The sequence below is a fragment of the Pithys albifrons genome, chromosome 8 (genome assembly GCF_047495875.1).
Source record: "Pithys albifrons albifrons isolate INPA30051 chromosome 8, PitAlb_v1, whole genome shotgun sequence".
Taxonomy (NCBI): Eukaryota; Metazoa; Chordata; class Aves; order Passeriformes; family Thamnophilidae; genus Pithys; species Pithys albifrons.
Window position 1 is genome coordinate 29,655,845 of NC_092465.1, and position 16,253 is coordinate 29,672,097.

At 39.5% G+C, this 16,253-nt stretch overlaps 1 protein-coding gene across 4 annotated transcripts in view; it reads left to right on the plus strand.

Moving 5' to 3' along the window:
• ANKRD44 (ankyrin repeat domain 44) overlaps positions 1–16,253 on the plus strand; it is a 135,624-nt gene that overhangs the window by 105,416 nt on the left and 13,955 nt on the right. For 3 of the 4 annotated variants that reach the window (XM_071562991.1, XM_071562990.1, XM_071562993.1), the window contains exons 17-21: positions 8,431–8,502; positions 9,979–10,180; positions 13,581–13,659; positions 14,685–14,802; positions 15,451–15,667. In XM_071562991.1, coding sequence (XP_071419092.1) covers positions 8,431–8,502; positions 9,979–10,180; positions 13,581–13,659; positions 14,685–14,802; positions 15,451–15,667 — 688 coding nt within the window. Of the gene's footprint in view, positions 1–2,948; positions 2,976–8,430; positions 8,503–9,978; positions 10,181–13,580; positions 13,660–14,684; positions 14,803–15,450; positions 15,668–16,253 lie in introns of all 4 variants that reach the window. The other variant, XM_071562992.1, reaches the window with a different exon arrangement.

The window sequence follows — 16,253 nt, forward strand, 5'->3', positions numbered from 1 at the left end:
GCCACAATAATTTTGTTTTTCTATGAGTAATGATTATTAGTATTTCTCTACGTGCACAATTCTGAACTTCAGCAAAATGTTAGGGAATTATTTTGGTGTTCCAGAATATGTCAAGTTCATCAAGGACCTTGTAAGATTAATTTTTATTTCCCCTCTTCAGCCTGGTTTTTATAACAGGTATCTAAAAGAGCTTATTTCTAAATAAGTATTCACTTTCAAAAGTAAGTCCCAAGAAGAAGATGCAGCATCCAGTGGAGTTTCCCTCACTGGGGAATTTGGTCTGTTCTTTGTATAACTTCTCAGTGTTATAAAATATTTATACCTTTGAGTGCAGTTTAGGAATGGTTGGTTTACCTATGAAAACGTTTCATTTTTTCAGCCCAATACCTCGACCAGAACTTCACTACATTTCTCTGTGGGAAGAGCAGAGAATTATGAGAAATAAAGATTGAGTGAAAAAGTCATATCCTTTGACCCAAACAAATAAAATTTGTGCTTGTGTATTCCAACCACAGAGCCCAAAAACAAAAGCTTTTTTCCTGGAGGACCTTTAGTCTGTCTGGGATATTAGTGGGGTAGTTGCCTTGCAGTGAATGATGTGATGTTGCTAAAAAGAGATGAGTGGAAGCAGATTCTTCAATTCTTTCTCCATCTGTAAGGAGCCATTGACAAAGGCTGAACGGTGGCCATGTGTGCTCACAAGCGACTGAAACTCCCATCTGCCTTCCTGCTTCTAAAAATAACCTCGGGTTTGTTTAGTTTGGGTCTGACTTTGGTGTTCAGCAGCCAGGGATATTGGTCATGACTGAGAGCTGGTATTTTAGAACCGATCACATCACCAAACTACTTTGAAAAAAAAAGAAAAATATTGTGGATTTTTTTTCATTGAAATGATCTCTTATAACAAAATCTTTATTGGTGTGAGAAGAGTGGAATTTAAATGATAATTTCACATTAAAATTCTATGTGGAAAGACAGTCAAGCACTTTGTGCTGATAAAAATAGGTTTCTGTGCAATGCTAGGGCAAACAGAATTAAATGCCTGTCTCCTGTAGTGAAATCTCTGATGGTTATTTTTTTTGCTCTTTATTCTATCAGCAAGTGAAATTCACTCTGACTAATAGAGATTGAATTGGCACAGGGGCTCATTCCTTTGAGGCTGGAAGGAGAGCGTGGTTTAACCAACAGCCGTGTCCAAAAGCAAAGGCAACCCTCTGCCTGCCTGAAACAGGTGACAGCAGAGCTGTGTGTGTCAGGGACAAGGGGAGAAGCAGGAGGGTGTTTTGGCTGAGCAACCCCTTCCATCAGCCCAGCTCTTGGCACTGCAAGATAGTTACGCTGTGCCTTCGAACACTTGGTGCCGTAACCTGTGGGAAATTGAAATCAGACACCACAAATCTTCCATGTGGATGCTGCTCATTATCTATGTCTTGTATTAACAAGAATTTGTTCATTCATCCCTCTGAGAGGAGCATGCTGGTAATTAGTGATGAGTGAATCACAAGTGTGGTTGGGATAGGTGTTAAAAGCTTTTTGCCACATGGGGGTCTGGCTCTGGTGCTTGTCCAGTGGCAGCCCTCAGGCCTCCTCCTGACCCAATCTCTTTATTCAGGGGATGCATTCTGGGTTTTCTCTTTCATAAGTGCCTGTCTGTCTCCACAACCAACACCCTCTTTCTTAAATGGAACATTTTGTCAGAAACCAGGGGTGAATTACTTTGTACCTATGTCTATGAGAGCTGTTACTACATGGAAGCTCCTTTTTTAGCAGAGAAGTGCAAAGTCATTAACTGAAGTGTTTGTAAAAAGGAGAAGAACATAGAAACTTAATGCTCAAAAATAACTTTGTCTGTCAGTTCTAGAATCCCCCAGATCATGGTAGACTGAGATAACTACTTAAGTTTGGATGTCAGCATTTGTGCAGTATGTGCCCAGTGGTTAAATGATCAATAGAAGCCTCTATATGCTAGATCCACTGATATATGTTAGCTTATACTGGAACAATCTGGTTTAGATTTGATGTTTTGGAAACCAGGTAATTTTGATTCTAAAAATGTTTTCTGGAAAGCTAATGCTGCTTAGGAACTGAATGAGTGCAGTGATTTACCATGTGCTCTGGCACCCTGCTGGCACTTTGGCTTGTAGGATAGAGTATTGCTGAGCATCTCAGAGGTTTAGTTTCTGTCTCTCATAGAGACCTTCTCTTTTTTTAGTCTATATTTTTATTTTCCCGGGGTGGAGAAGCAAGGCACTTACATCTGCTGTCTTCTGACAGAGAACAGCAAGGCTATTGCAGAACTACAGGAAACATTTTTCCTTCACTTTGTAGAGTTGTCTTAAATACCTGTCTGTGTATCTGCGTGTGTGGTGTTTAAATGTAAATGTGGGAAGAACATGTGACCCCCTCAAATCTACTGAATCCAATGAAAAGGACATTTGGTCATGGCATGTTGCATTGCATTAGCCTGTACAGCTCAGAAAGAGCTGTGGTGGTTGGGATTTTAGGGGAATAATAAGGTTTACTTGTCCAAGGCAAGATGTTTGCCTGCACGAGCAGACTTTCAAACAGAAACTAACATGGTTAATTGGTCTGGTGGGTTGATGAAGCAATCTACCTTCATTAAGCAAAGTCTCCCACAGTGTGTGCTTTGTATCTGTAGATCTGTTTGATCTTAAAGGGGCTCATTATTCTCCTCTTTTCCCTGTAATGCACCTGCTATCCACGCACAGTGGCTGTAGCCTCACTGCTGCAGGGGGGTTTGCTCTGTGGGTGAACAGGGTAGGGATGGGGCACAGAGCCAGGCCTCGGGTTATGATTCTGTTCATGCACTGCTTGCAATGCAGTTGTTGTACAGGGAAAATAAAACAAAAAACCAAGAAACACTTGCAGATTACCATTATACTTGAATACTTCTGTCTTTAATTATTCTAATTGACATTTTTAATTAGATTGGAAGCAAAACTCCATTGGATATAGTGAGTAAATGAAAAATGATTGCATGTTGTGTATTTTCATTTTTATTTAAACTTCTTAGTATTTTGCAAATCTTTGTATTCACTCTGATAAAGGCTAAGGAAGAAGAAGCACAACTCTTAACTAGCATGCCGTGTACCTCAAGAAATTGCATGTGTGCTGCCTTTGCTTCCATTGGATTTACTTCTTCCTGTTGCTTCCAGGCTCAAGCTTTGCTCAAGTCTGTTGCTTGTCCTCAGTCAGTCTTAGGAGTTGTGAGTCCAGTGCACGTACCTGACTGGCATGACACTTTCCTGGATGTTAAAGTAACTTTGCATTTGATAATGTGAAATGGAACCAACACTTGTCTGTTTTCTGGAAGTTTGTGGCCAATTCCAAAATGGTTCAGAGAAGAAATGTAAATTACACACCTTCAAGTGAGCCTGAATTTAAAAAGCACTTGTGTTTATTACAGAGTAGAGGCTCAAATGAGAGCAGAGTAGCAAAAATAACATTGAAATGCACATTTTAAAATTGACTGTCACTGTATGTCACCAGCAGTCAAATTTTCTATCTAAAGAGGAAATTTTCAAGGATAACTATTTCTGTGGATATAGGCCTTCCTATACTTTCTGCACAATTATATAATTTGCAAAAGTTTCATTGGCTAAGAGGGTCCTTAAAATAAAGTATGAGGCTTTAAAGAACCTCTGAGGTAGAATTTCTGGCCAGAAAGAAACATGGTACGTACGATTTGAATGTGAAAGTCCCAGGGTCAAATCTCTGCTCTGACTGACAAAGAAATTGGACGTCTACATCCCAAGAAGAGACCAGCATATTATGCTGGCTGGTACTGGGTGGGATCTCTTGCTCTCATTTGGAGCTGTCCTCCATCATGTAAATACTCACTGGGTAGGAATCTCCTGTCTTATGACCCACTGAGTATGGCTTATTATGAAGCAATTTTGTATGGAGTGGAAGAGCTGCAACAGATCAGTGCTCCAGGTGAGAACAACCAGTGGCCTGGAGGCCTGCTCGAGTTTTCAGATTTAGGTCTGTTTAAAGACTTGAGCATTGTTCTCTCACATGCCAGGTAAGTGTCCTGTTTGCATGGTGGTGACTGTTCTGGTGGGGTATTGGATATTCGAAATTTGTACTGGAATAGTTGCATGGAAATACTAATAAATGTCTTCAGGCTCAGCCTACCTAAGCTCTTCTGAAACTACTTCTTGCTTATATTATTTTAACTTCACCTATAATCTATGCACGTGAGTGAAATTGATGCAAATATTGATTAATCTGATTTTTAAAGCCTGATCTTAGGAAAACATCAGTCACTGGCTTAAGGATGTGTATTGGTTTTAACCTGATCAAATTAAAATAATTTGAGCATTTGTATTTATGAATATGGAGAGAGCTTACAGGATTGCTTGTTCCTCTGAGGATAATGTCTATACCCCTTCACCTTTGAATTATTCAAACAGGAATAATTCTGAGATTTAAAATGTGCTTCCCTGGTATAAGTAGTACAAAAGCTAATTTTTTTACTCTTTTCTGTATCATCAGAAACAACTGATGAGAGTTTTCAATCTCGTGCTTGCTACTTGCAGGAAAAGCCTTTATTTAAAAGAAGCTGCTACTAGTATGTTTTCTCCCAGTAGAGAGAAATGTCTGTTGCAATTTATCAGGAAAGATGAGATGCAAAGTGATGTCTAGCTGATAAATTTTATTCAGTTCTTAAAGTGACATTAAAAATCATTACTAGTTGCCACTTCTGAATGACTTTGTAAGTGATAAGCTGCATTGCTACATAATTATTGCAGAAGAGCAGTGTTCCAATTAAAATTTTGTCTTAATTGCCTTTTGATCAGCTCTTCACATGTGTGAAAATTTCTGAACACTGTTTGCTTAACAACCTTTCAGAGTAAAGGCCATTTCTAGAATATACACATTTAATCTCATGTTTTGCCATTTTACAGTTAGCATTAATAGCACTAAAGTGCAGATTAACAGTACTGGAAGTCTGTGTGTTGGAATGTTGAAATTGTCTTACTAAAATAGTAAAACTCAAAGAAAAGTCACTTTAACTCTCAGGAGTGCATTTAAGTGGCTGTGTCTAGAGGTGCCTGGGCATGATGGCTCAGTCAGGATCACACATTCTCTCCTCTTTTAGGATTTCAGATAGGACCCATTGTTACAGTGGTTTGAAGTTTCTTTTGACTCTTCCTTTTAAAAGTGTAGCTTAAACCTTTTATGCATGATGGAAATATTGGCTTCTGTTCTGCCTAACGGTAACTTTAAATTACTAAGATGCTCCAATGAGCTGCCTTTTATTTTTTCTTTATTAACCAGAGCTGAATTTTAGCATATATTATAGTCTATGAGAACAATCATATGAAGTATCATGACTCATTAACTGGCATATCTGAACTACCCAAAAAATGAAGAGGGAGAACCCACACCATATAATATATGCCATGTAGTCATTTATTATAACCACAGAATAAAATCAAGCTGTAAATCCTCTTACTCCTGTAAATATTCTCACTGCACAAATAAAGTGGTGAGAACTGTAGAAGTTATTAATCTTCATGCTGAATGGGGGGAGAGAAGATAGTTTATAATAGCAACCCTGTAGTGCTGTTAGTTTGTAGGAATAGAACTGAATAATTGACATGTTTTATCTTACTTTGCATCTCCCTCCCAAAGCATTCACGTTCCTGTTTCTGAGACTGAAGAGGACTCCACAAAATGATTACGTACAGTATTAAATAGTGCTGTTCTGGGAAGTGAAGGGGTCACGCTGGAAATTTCCAAGAGGCAGAAGGAAAGTGAGGGTAGCCTTGCCTTTGAAAAGGTTCTAACCCAACCACAGAGCAGAGTGCCCATCAGTTCCACTTGCAGTGTCTTTGCACAATTCTGACATTTGCTTCAAATCTGTAGCAGTCAATAGATAGAAATGTGATCAGCTAAAAGGTATCATTTCAAAGTCACAAAAGCAAGAAATCCAATGTGCTGGGACGTTCTCCATTCAGCCACCAGTAGCCATAAGCTGTTAGTCATTCATGCTTACGTGTCTGTCTGTAGGGCAGTGCCTTGGCCAACTCCACAGGCAGGTGTGTATCAGCACAGCACACACACTGGGGCTGCTCTGCAGGGTCTGTGCATTTAAGCTTCCATGCCTGCCAGGGCAAATAATTTCGAGACATAAATTCATCTTTTAAAAAACTGATGGAAAACTAGTGAAACTGGAGAATTTCTTGGTAACTTGGACCTGGTACTTTTTGTCTCTTTGTACGTGTTATTTATCCCTCAGGTGACTTAGTGTTAATTGTTAGAAAGCTGAGCTTGACAAGGAAATCCAAAAACATTATTAATGCTGTGTTCTTTAATCTTTCTCTTCTTGTTCTCCTTTATAATTTCTCTTCTTGCACTGTATGTCTGTTTCTGAGAGCTACCAGTTTTGCCATCAAATTCTTGTTTATGTTTGACTTCATGATGGAGACATTCAGCCTTATGACTAATAAGCTCATTAAGCCCAGTCTGCATCAGCCTAAACTATTTTGACTCCAAGCCATGGAGATGATGCCTTTTGTCAAGGGCTCTCCAATGCCACAATTTGTGTCTCTAGAGCCCTAATTTTATCAATTTTCTGTGTGTGATTTTTTTCATTTACTTGAGAGACAATTATCAGCCTTGGTCCAAGAGACTTTTGGAGCCTTCTGACAGGTGAAGGGATGTATTTCTCTGTTACAATTTTGATCCTGGAATTTCAGCAGGTGATGATGAACATAATTAAAACTGATTAAATTAGTCTGCTGTGCTGGCCTCATGGACTCAAAGTAAAGGCCAGTATTAGGTAGGCTGAGGAGTGAGCTTAGTGCTTGGGTTTGTTTGGTGGGATGTTTCTAGTTTGTTTACATGATGGAGAAAATCAGATGTATTCAGAGCTGGCTACTGCTTCATCCTGTTTATAGCTCTCTTATATAAGTGAAGAACAGTATTTTAACTGGAGGTGGTTCCACATGGTTACACCAAATGTGTCTCTTAACTCTGCCCCAAACCTACCAAGAAACTGGTTGGAAACTTAATTTTATCCCCCTCCCTCCCCCTTAGCTGTAGGGAAGTGTTAAAATTTGTATTACCTGTTAATACACACACCCACTTGCTTATGACTGGTACTTTTATCAACACCTCTTTCCCACTCTTGACATAGTACTAGGCACAAAATATACAAATAAATGAAATAGCTGCTTAATTTTTTAGCTTTTCCATAGGCTTCAGATTACTGTTCTTGTTTAATAAGAGATTGGTGACACCTTATGCATTATTATTGCTGACTTGTATTCCAGTTTGATTTTTTTGATAAACTTATTATTGACATAGTTTGTTAAATACTAACTCACTACATCAAAAGTTCAGGCACACATCAGAGTTTAGGATATGCCATCCTCTTGCACCACAGGCAAGCCCTCTGTAGGTTTTCACTGGTCTCTGGAGAGTTTTCCATGTTGTCATAGCTTAGAATTGTCCAGACAAATTAAAAAGAACTCAAAAAAGACTGTAAAAAGTGGACTTGTAGCCTTACAAATATTACAGGTAAGCTGTAGTTGCCTATCATGCTTTTCTTTCTTTTTTAGTCTCCCATGAGTGGGACTGGAAATTAACATTTTACAGAAAATCAAAGGCATTTGGAGACTAACTCTAGGAGTAGTTATCAAGCAGAAGGCCAGGCACATGAGCAGTGCTCCTCACAAATGTCCAATTGTCAATATTGTGGTTGACACTGTGTATGATTTTCTTTGCAGCCTCAATTGGATAAGCTGTCAGGGTTCATACTGTGGAGTGGTGCTAATCCATAGCTGCCCCTTCTAGATGGATGGAAATGCCCTTGGCTTTGAGCCTTAAAATGCTTTAGGATCCCTTGAAATGAAGAGGATCATATAAAAGTGCAATGTGTGTTACTAGATGTTTGTAAGAGTTCAAGGATGTGTTGCATTTTGGAAGACTGTCATTATAGGAGCAGATTCTTCTTTGATAAATTATAAAATTGACTGAATGATTCACAGCTCAGTTATAATTATTCCCAGTGCTAATTATGTGTCAGAATTATCCAAAACACTGTATCAGACATGGCTTGCATATGCTGTATAATCACTGAACTGTGCTTTCTCCAACGTAAGCTTACTGAGGGCTTTACTCCACAAATCCTTTCTTTGAGGGCTCCTTTCTCACCCAAGCAGGCCCTAGGATTTCATGCAGACTAATTATCAGGGTAAGGATGTTCATGTCAAGCTTTTAAACTAGTTTTATAGCTTTACCCTGTGCAGAAAAGCTTGAAACACTTCGCAATCCTTCAATACTCATTGCAGCTAAAATATATTTTTGCTGATTTATAGATTTATGGTCCATGAGAATTTATCCCGTCTCATGTAAAAATATTTTAAGACTGTCCTTTTCCTTTTTTTTTATCTCCAGCTTCTGGAAAAAACCAACAATATGTTTGAGGAATCTGATTCTGCAGCTACCAAAAGTCCTTTGCATTTAGCTGTAAGTAAAGAGACTTGTAAAGCGTTTGATCAGTATCTTCTAGAATAATTCCTTAATCTTTGTCTTTGAAGCATGTTTAACTATAGACTTGTTTTGAAAAAGGTGGGAAGGGATGTAGGCCTAGATGTAACAAAAACAGGCTCTGTGCTGGAATTGTTAATTAAGTTTTTGGCAGTTGAAGCTCTTCATTCTTCCTGGCTCTAACACTCGGGTAAGAAGATGACACAGACACTGAAGTGAAATTAAATAAAAATTTGCAACTTCTATTTAGAACTAGTTTATAAATATGGGGCCAGAGCTTGAGCCTATGGCTTTGTTCATGGATTGGGGTACTCTGGTGTTCTTGTGGAGATGTCCAGTGCAAAAAACTGTATGGTACAGAGCACGGTGTAGGAAAGTGTGATTTTAAACCCCAGCAGTGTCCTGTGAGTGTGCTACAGAAACTACGGTATCACAACGGGATCCAGCACTTGTAGCCTCAGACCACAACAGTTCCCCTCTCCCAAGAGCGCAAGATTCCTGGTCTCTCTTCCCAGTTTTTTGTGCAGAATCACGGAATAGTGAAGGTGGACATGGACATCTGAAGGTTGAGTCCCAGCTCCGTGGTAAAAGCAGAACTGGCTAGAGCAGATTTTCTCAGGCTGTGCCCCATCACATTTGGAGTGTCTCCAGGCTCAGAGAGTTCACAGCTTCAATTCTGATAATACCATTTATACATTCGTGTATAAATAGAAAGGATGTTCTCTGTGAGTCTGACAGTAAGGACAGCAGGGCAGTCCCTATGAAGTAAATGAAATGTTTCATTTCTGGGCTATCCACTGGGTTTTTGCAATCCCAGCTGTGTTTGTGCTGTTGACCCCACTGTGGCTGTAGGTTTAGAAGTGCATTGACTTGTCCACTGTGGTTGTTCTACCAAATGATCCTGCTGGCAGGAATACTTCACGAAGCATCAGATATGAACAGCAGGTCAAGTTTGTGTTTGCATTTGCACAAAAATTTGGTTTGAGAATTGCTTTTGTTTAGTTGGAGACCAGGACATATGTCAAATGTAGCAGCCAGTTTGGTGATAATGCATGTAAACTCTGACCAGTATCACTCCAGTGAATCTAGTTCTTGAAACAAATATTTCCCTGACAGTTACTGTAGAATGTGAAAAATGAATTGCTGATTGACCTGTGCTGAATTGGCATATTATTGCCTGAAACTTCTCACCTTGGTTTGTACTAGAAGGTTAAAGGAAACCAAGAACCATAATTTGTTTCCCTAAACACTAGGAATTCTTAAGTTTCTTCTCTACAGTGTAATTTGGGAAAATCCTTTCAAGTTGAAGAGAGAGTCATAAGAAACCAAGAAAACTCAGTGATTTCTATTGTGTTTAGAAGATACTGACAGGGATAGATTTTATTCACAATTTTTGTGAAAGGCCTTTGAAAGACAGGAGCTGTGTTCTTTACGTGACACATTTCATACTTCTAGGCCTATAATGGTCATCATCAAGCCTTGGAGGTACTTCTCCAATCTCTGGTAGATCTGGATATTAAGGATGAGAAGGGACGCACTGCTTTGGACTTGGCTGCGTTTAAAGGACATACAGAGTGTGTAGAAGCTCTCATCAGCCAGGGTGCTTCTGTCACTGTAAAAGACAATGTCACCAAAAGGACCCCCCTCCATGCCTCAGGTGAGTGTGATGTTCTGCTTGTGATACAAACCCTACCACATTGAAGCAGTTACTTTTACCTACCTACTATCACTATGCATGTTTCTTCTAAAGGGAAGGAGATTTTCATGGGTACTGAGACTGATGCTTGTTTGCTGAGGTCCTACAGTTAAACCCTTAATCTTCCATTTCATTGGTCTTTTTCCCTCTGTCCCTGTGGTTCAGTCCTCTCTCATATAGAATCCCATATTTTTTCACACCCCTACTACTCTGCCCTTACCTGCTTGCCTTTTCTTTACCATACCTCTCTATTACTGCCTGCTCTTTAAGACATGCATAGTTTCCCCCATGATGCCTTCTCTTAATGGTTCCTCAGCCAAAAAATCAGGGTAAGAGGGAACACTTGCCTCACTGCTTCTCCTTTGGAGAAAGAAAGGTTGAAGAACACTTGTAGGTTCTGACTGGCGATGAAATTATTCTGGTGTTCAAAACTTGCAACCTTTTACAGTGGCAACACTATGGAAATGCACCACCCCCTCTCAGACCTCCTCCTCCTCCTGAGCTTGTGAACTTGCACTTGCTGGGAGCCTGTTCCACTCCTCATGTGTGGGATGTTAATTATGTAACATGCAGAATAACTGGGAAATGCAGACTTTGTCATTTATTTGAAGGTTATTGTTGGATATGTACCTGTCAGGTAAATATGTGGAGGTGCCAGAGGGGACGTATCTGCTCTGCTCTTCCTGTAGGAGCTCCGTACAGGGCAGCAGTGGCCTCTAGTGGGAAGGAAAATTAATACCACATGGATAATTAATTCAGGACCAGACTTAATTGTCTTTCTGTTTATCTCTTAATCTTGCTTAGATTAAAACACATATATATCCTCTAGTACCAGTTTATTCTCTCTGTGTCATCATATAAGTGCAATCTAGAAACATAAGGTCAAATAAACTATTACCAATTTTGTCTGCAGTACTTAACAAAGTGTTTGTAATATATCCTTACCGCACACTAAAAGTGCTTTCTGACTTCTTAAATTTTGCACCAGAACTGAGCACATTTCTCCACATGATAAATACTGTTGGTTTAATCAATTTAAATCAATAGTGCCACCACAAAACTGAGCTGTGTTGTTCAAGGGCTTTCCTGTAGTTACGTCAAACATATCTTGGGATCTGATGTGAATAAGGTGTGACTTTGTCTGTTACATCATCACTATAGCAGCGATTTGTATTTATTTAAAAATGTGGTTATAATAACATAAGTTTCTAGTTGTCACAGCTGAACTGTAAGGGCTCTTCAATGCTGAGGAAAGTAAATAGCAACAAAGTCATATTTTTGTTAGCAGCTCTGACTTGAAATGTGAATTTGTTGAGTAAATCTGCTCAAAGGAAATTCACCAGTGTCATGAATTTGGAAGCTTTCAAATGTGAGTTAAGCACACTTGGGGTAAATATCCATTAAGACAATATTTAGAACCTTCCACTCAAGAGCTATGCAGAGCTCTTTGGAAATTAGCTCTGGAGTAAAGCTTCTACCTCCAACTGCTCTAAAAATCCCCTTGCAATGGGATGATTTTCATGATGCTGTTTCATAATGATACACTTTGGTGAGGAGTGTTTTATTAAAAATGGTGCCACCTGCTGGGGTCTCAGCCTGGAGCTGCTGCAGCATTCAGAACGTTGCATTTGCAATGCAGGTGTAGGAGGCCGTGGCATATTTTGAGAAATCAAACAGAATTCTTGCTGAATGAAATCCCTCGAGTGACTTGCACTTGCACACACCAAAGGGAATACTGGCACATGCAATGCTGTGCACGGGAAAGAAACAAGAAGGCAGATGGGCCCATCCCCTTAAACTTGTTTGCCCTCATTCCTTCTAATTAAACCAGCACAATTGCAGCACACAAAGCGGAGGAGGCCTGAAGTGGTGGATTGGAGGACAGGATTCTGCAGAGTTCTGTTCAGCAAACGGATTGGTGACTTTGGAAGAGAACTCACCTAATGAAGTGTTTCTTTTTTCTGTCTGTCCTCTGTGGGAAATAGACTTCCTCTGACCTCATAACATGGAGAATTTCCTTTGCCTAAATTATATGTACCCTGTACAATTTTACTACCCCCAGCCTGTCCTCTGGCTAGCCTGGGGATACATTGCAAATGTTCCCCTAGTGTTAGTGTTGTAGCTCTGTTGGCAAAACTAACATTCCCTGAAGGGTCTGCAATGCTTAGCAATTGCTGGGTCACCTCCTAGGAGTTTCTGTATCTGTTCTAAAACTCATTTAGCAAAATCCTTTTCAGACATCTTTGTGAAAAAGTTAAGATTTCTCTTCCTCCTGCTGAGAGAAAGAACAGATTTTTTTTTTCACTTTTTTCCCTCAACCCAGTGACTCATCAGTCCTGCAGAACTATTTACATGTTATGTATATGGCATTACTTAGTGGTAAATAACTAAAAATGCTTTTTATTTTTATGGGTAGAGCAACTAAGATTATTTTTGGATGAGTAATTTTAATGTGATGATGTGTGCCCATTTCTCTGCCAGAAGGATGTGACATAGGTGGTGTCCAAGGGTTTTGCCTCAGCCTACAGGGTGTAGGCAGTGTGAATGCATGACTTGGTGTAATAAGAACACAATATATATCTACTGAGCACAGGAATTGTTTTTCGAAGAAGAAAATACTTGTCTCTTCAGCCCATGAAAAGCTGAAGCTGACACACAGATGGGGTTCAGTGTCAGGCCCTGCAAAATGTTGGAATTCAGAGCTGCTTTCCAGCAGCAATGGCTTACGTTAAAAAAAAAAAAAAAGAAGAAAAAATCCCAAACCCTCAAACCAATCCAACAAACAAAACCCCCATCAAAAAAAACCCCCAAAATAAACACCACCACCAAAAACCAAAACAACCCCCAAAATGTTTATTAAGTATTATTTTGGATAAAATGGCAAAACTCAAAGGGAATTTGTATCATTGGTAATTCTTTGCAGATATTTCTTTTTTTCATAGCAGCACTGAAGTACTTGCTTGTACAGTGCACATAAAATTAAGGAACCTTGCTGACATACTTCCTACTGTGTTCCAAACCTGATTGCAGAGAGCCCTGTCTGCTTGCCCAGTCTGGGGGATTTTGAGATGCTGTCTGGTTTAGTAGAAATCTTCTCAGTAGTGAAAATCACAATTTCTGGTTTATTCCTTTGGAGAGTAAACCATCTTAAGAGAACTAATCCTCATCTTACTGTGGTCAGGGAAGAAACAGCTCACCATTTCACTGGTGCTATTGAAGTGAAAATTGGGGGAATATTGATCTCTTATACTGTGGAGTATTTTCCTTCTTTATAAGGAAATTTTTTATCCATAAGCATGCCAGCAGAAAAGTATCTGAAATTAAACATACTTGAATTAAACATACTTGTTTTTCTTTTTAGTCATTAATGGCCATACACCTTGTCTACGGTTGTTGCTGGAAGTTGCAGACAACCCTGATGTCACAGACGCCAAAGGACAGTAAGTTTTCTTTGTGGGTTTTTTTCAGCTCTGTAATTCAAATAGAATCTCATATTTCTCCCAAAAAGTACTTATTTGAAATACTGTATTTCCTGCACTTCTCCTCATAGAATTTGGCAGAGATTACAAAGTACACATTCAGTTGATCTAAGCCATGTGGAAAGGACTAATCATTAATCTTAGCCTCTGCTTCATACTTTAAACAATCTTTTATAGATGTTGAAAGCCAGATTCAATAAAAACTAACAAGCTCCTGAGATGGTTCTGTAGAGTCTTTTGCTTTCTGAAAAATTACTATTTCAGGATTTACTTGGTGTATTAGGCTGGTGCAGTAGGGCCCAATGTTTATTTGAGGTGACACATGCACCTGAGATGTTCCTACAAAAACTTTACAGCTTGCTAAATGGCAGATATATATATAGAGAAGAAAGTATATTTTTAAAGTAAAAATGTGAATGGTGAGGAACACTCATTTGGAGTGTATGGAATATATTTTTTATATAATGTCTGCATGTATAGTTTTAAATGGTATTAGTCTTGCCTAAAAATAGAAGAAGAATAGATCTTTTTTTGAAAAAAATGGAAGATATGTTAGTCCAAATTTCAACTTGAATATTTTCCTCATGTCCCTTCATCCCTTTTAAGCAATTGTGCAGTTTTGCAAAAGAAATGCTTTGGGTCATTGTCATCTTAATAACCAGCAAGCACATTCATTCACAAGACTTGAGTATGGTAAAACTCGTATGTCACCGGAGGTGACAATAATTGTAGGTTATTAAGAGAACAGATTGTCTTGAATGATGTTGCTCTGTAAACTGCTTAGAAATGGGTTTGTTTCTATTTCAGTCATGGCAGTTAGTTGTTAAACATCTTACTAATTTCACACAATTGGCTGTCATATAGACGAGCATGGTGAAAAAACAGGTTTGTGGGTAGGAATGGAGAGAAATGCAGGGGCATTTTTAATATGACATAATATGTCATTTTATAGCTGTGACTGGTTTTGTTTTGTTTTTTTTCCCTAGAACTCCACTAATGCTTGCAGTGGCATATGGGCACGTTGATGCTGTTTCTTTATTACTTGAAAAAGAAGCATCTGTAGATGCAGCTGATCTCCTGGGATGCACAGCTTTACATCGAGGGGTGACTTAATTTTTATAACTCTTAATTATTTGTTTTACTGTGACTACTACAAGTCACTTATAAATACAGGGATATTTTAATGCAGAGAAAACTGTAAATGACTGGAAACATGACCAAGTATAGTTAATGAGGTAAAAGGCAGGATAGATCTGCTCTCAGTAATGCTCTGCTTTTTACTTTATTTCACATTTGCTTTAATTAATTAGATGAAATAGTGATTAGACCACTTTTTCTTGGCTCTACACACTTTATAATAGCAATCATTATTCTTATAACTGAGTACCTTCTGAATTATGAAAATAGATTCTTGAAAAGAACTGGCCAGCAGTTAGTTTCATTTTTCTTGGAATGATGCAAGTAGGTAAGCAGTGAAAATTGAGGCAGATCTAATTTTTTCTGGTCTAGCTAGACTAAGCTAGACATTCCTAGCTAAGTCTAGCTTCTTACCAATGTGAAGCTGATGCTAGAGATGATACTTATAAAGGACTTTATGGTAACTGCAGTGAGCAGTTCAGCACGTGAGCTTCCATCTCTGCCTGCTGAATCCCATCCAGACCATTTCATATTCCCATGCATCAATCATATTTCATATTTCCTGGGCAAGAATCTGTATTGTGTCAACCTCTTTGCTCACTTATTTGTTATCAGATTATGACAGGGCACGAAGAATGTGTTCAGATGCTGTTGGAGAAAGAGGTCTCTATTCTGTGTAAAGATGCCAGAGGCAGAACACCCCTGCACTTCGCAGCAGCGCGGGGTCACTCCATGTGGCTGAGCGAGTTGCTGCAGATCGCGCTGGCGGAGGAGGACTGCAGTCTGAAAGATAACCAAGGCTACACCCCGCTGCACTGGGCTTGCTACAATGGTGAGCTTCTCCATGGGGACTGCTGCAGAGTTCAAATGCCGCCTCAGTTTGGGGGAAACGTTAACAAAGCAGTTTAACACTTTGAGGAGCTTGAAATGAAGAGGCAAATGACTCCCAGATCTCTACCTGCCATCTGTAGGTAGCATTTATTATGTGCACCCCTCAGTCCAGAAGGCAGGGAAATTCCAGTGACACCTTCCAGTGACTTTGCATCTTATTTGCTCCAAGTCCCAAGAAGCCAGGGTCAAGTTGTGGTTTTACACAAGTCAATGATGAAGTTGATTTCTGTGGGACCAGGAATGTTCCTTTGAGGCGTCACCTTCTTATTTATTGATGTATCATGGTTTGGCTTTGTGAAGGAGGATTTGGGAAGGGCTGTCCCCACGTGGGTGTGCCCTTCCAGCCTGCGCAGTGGATGTTTTAGGTGAGGCTCAGCGTGCGCAGAACTGGCCCCACCGTTTAACTCTTGAGGTCCATCTGCCACGGCTGAGCAAGCTTGGACAGTGACAGTGAAGTCCTCAGGACTAGAAGCTACAGCCCCCTGGCATTCCCAGGATGTCTCCCGTCCAAATACTAACTGGGGCTG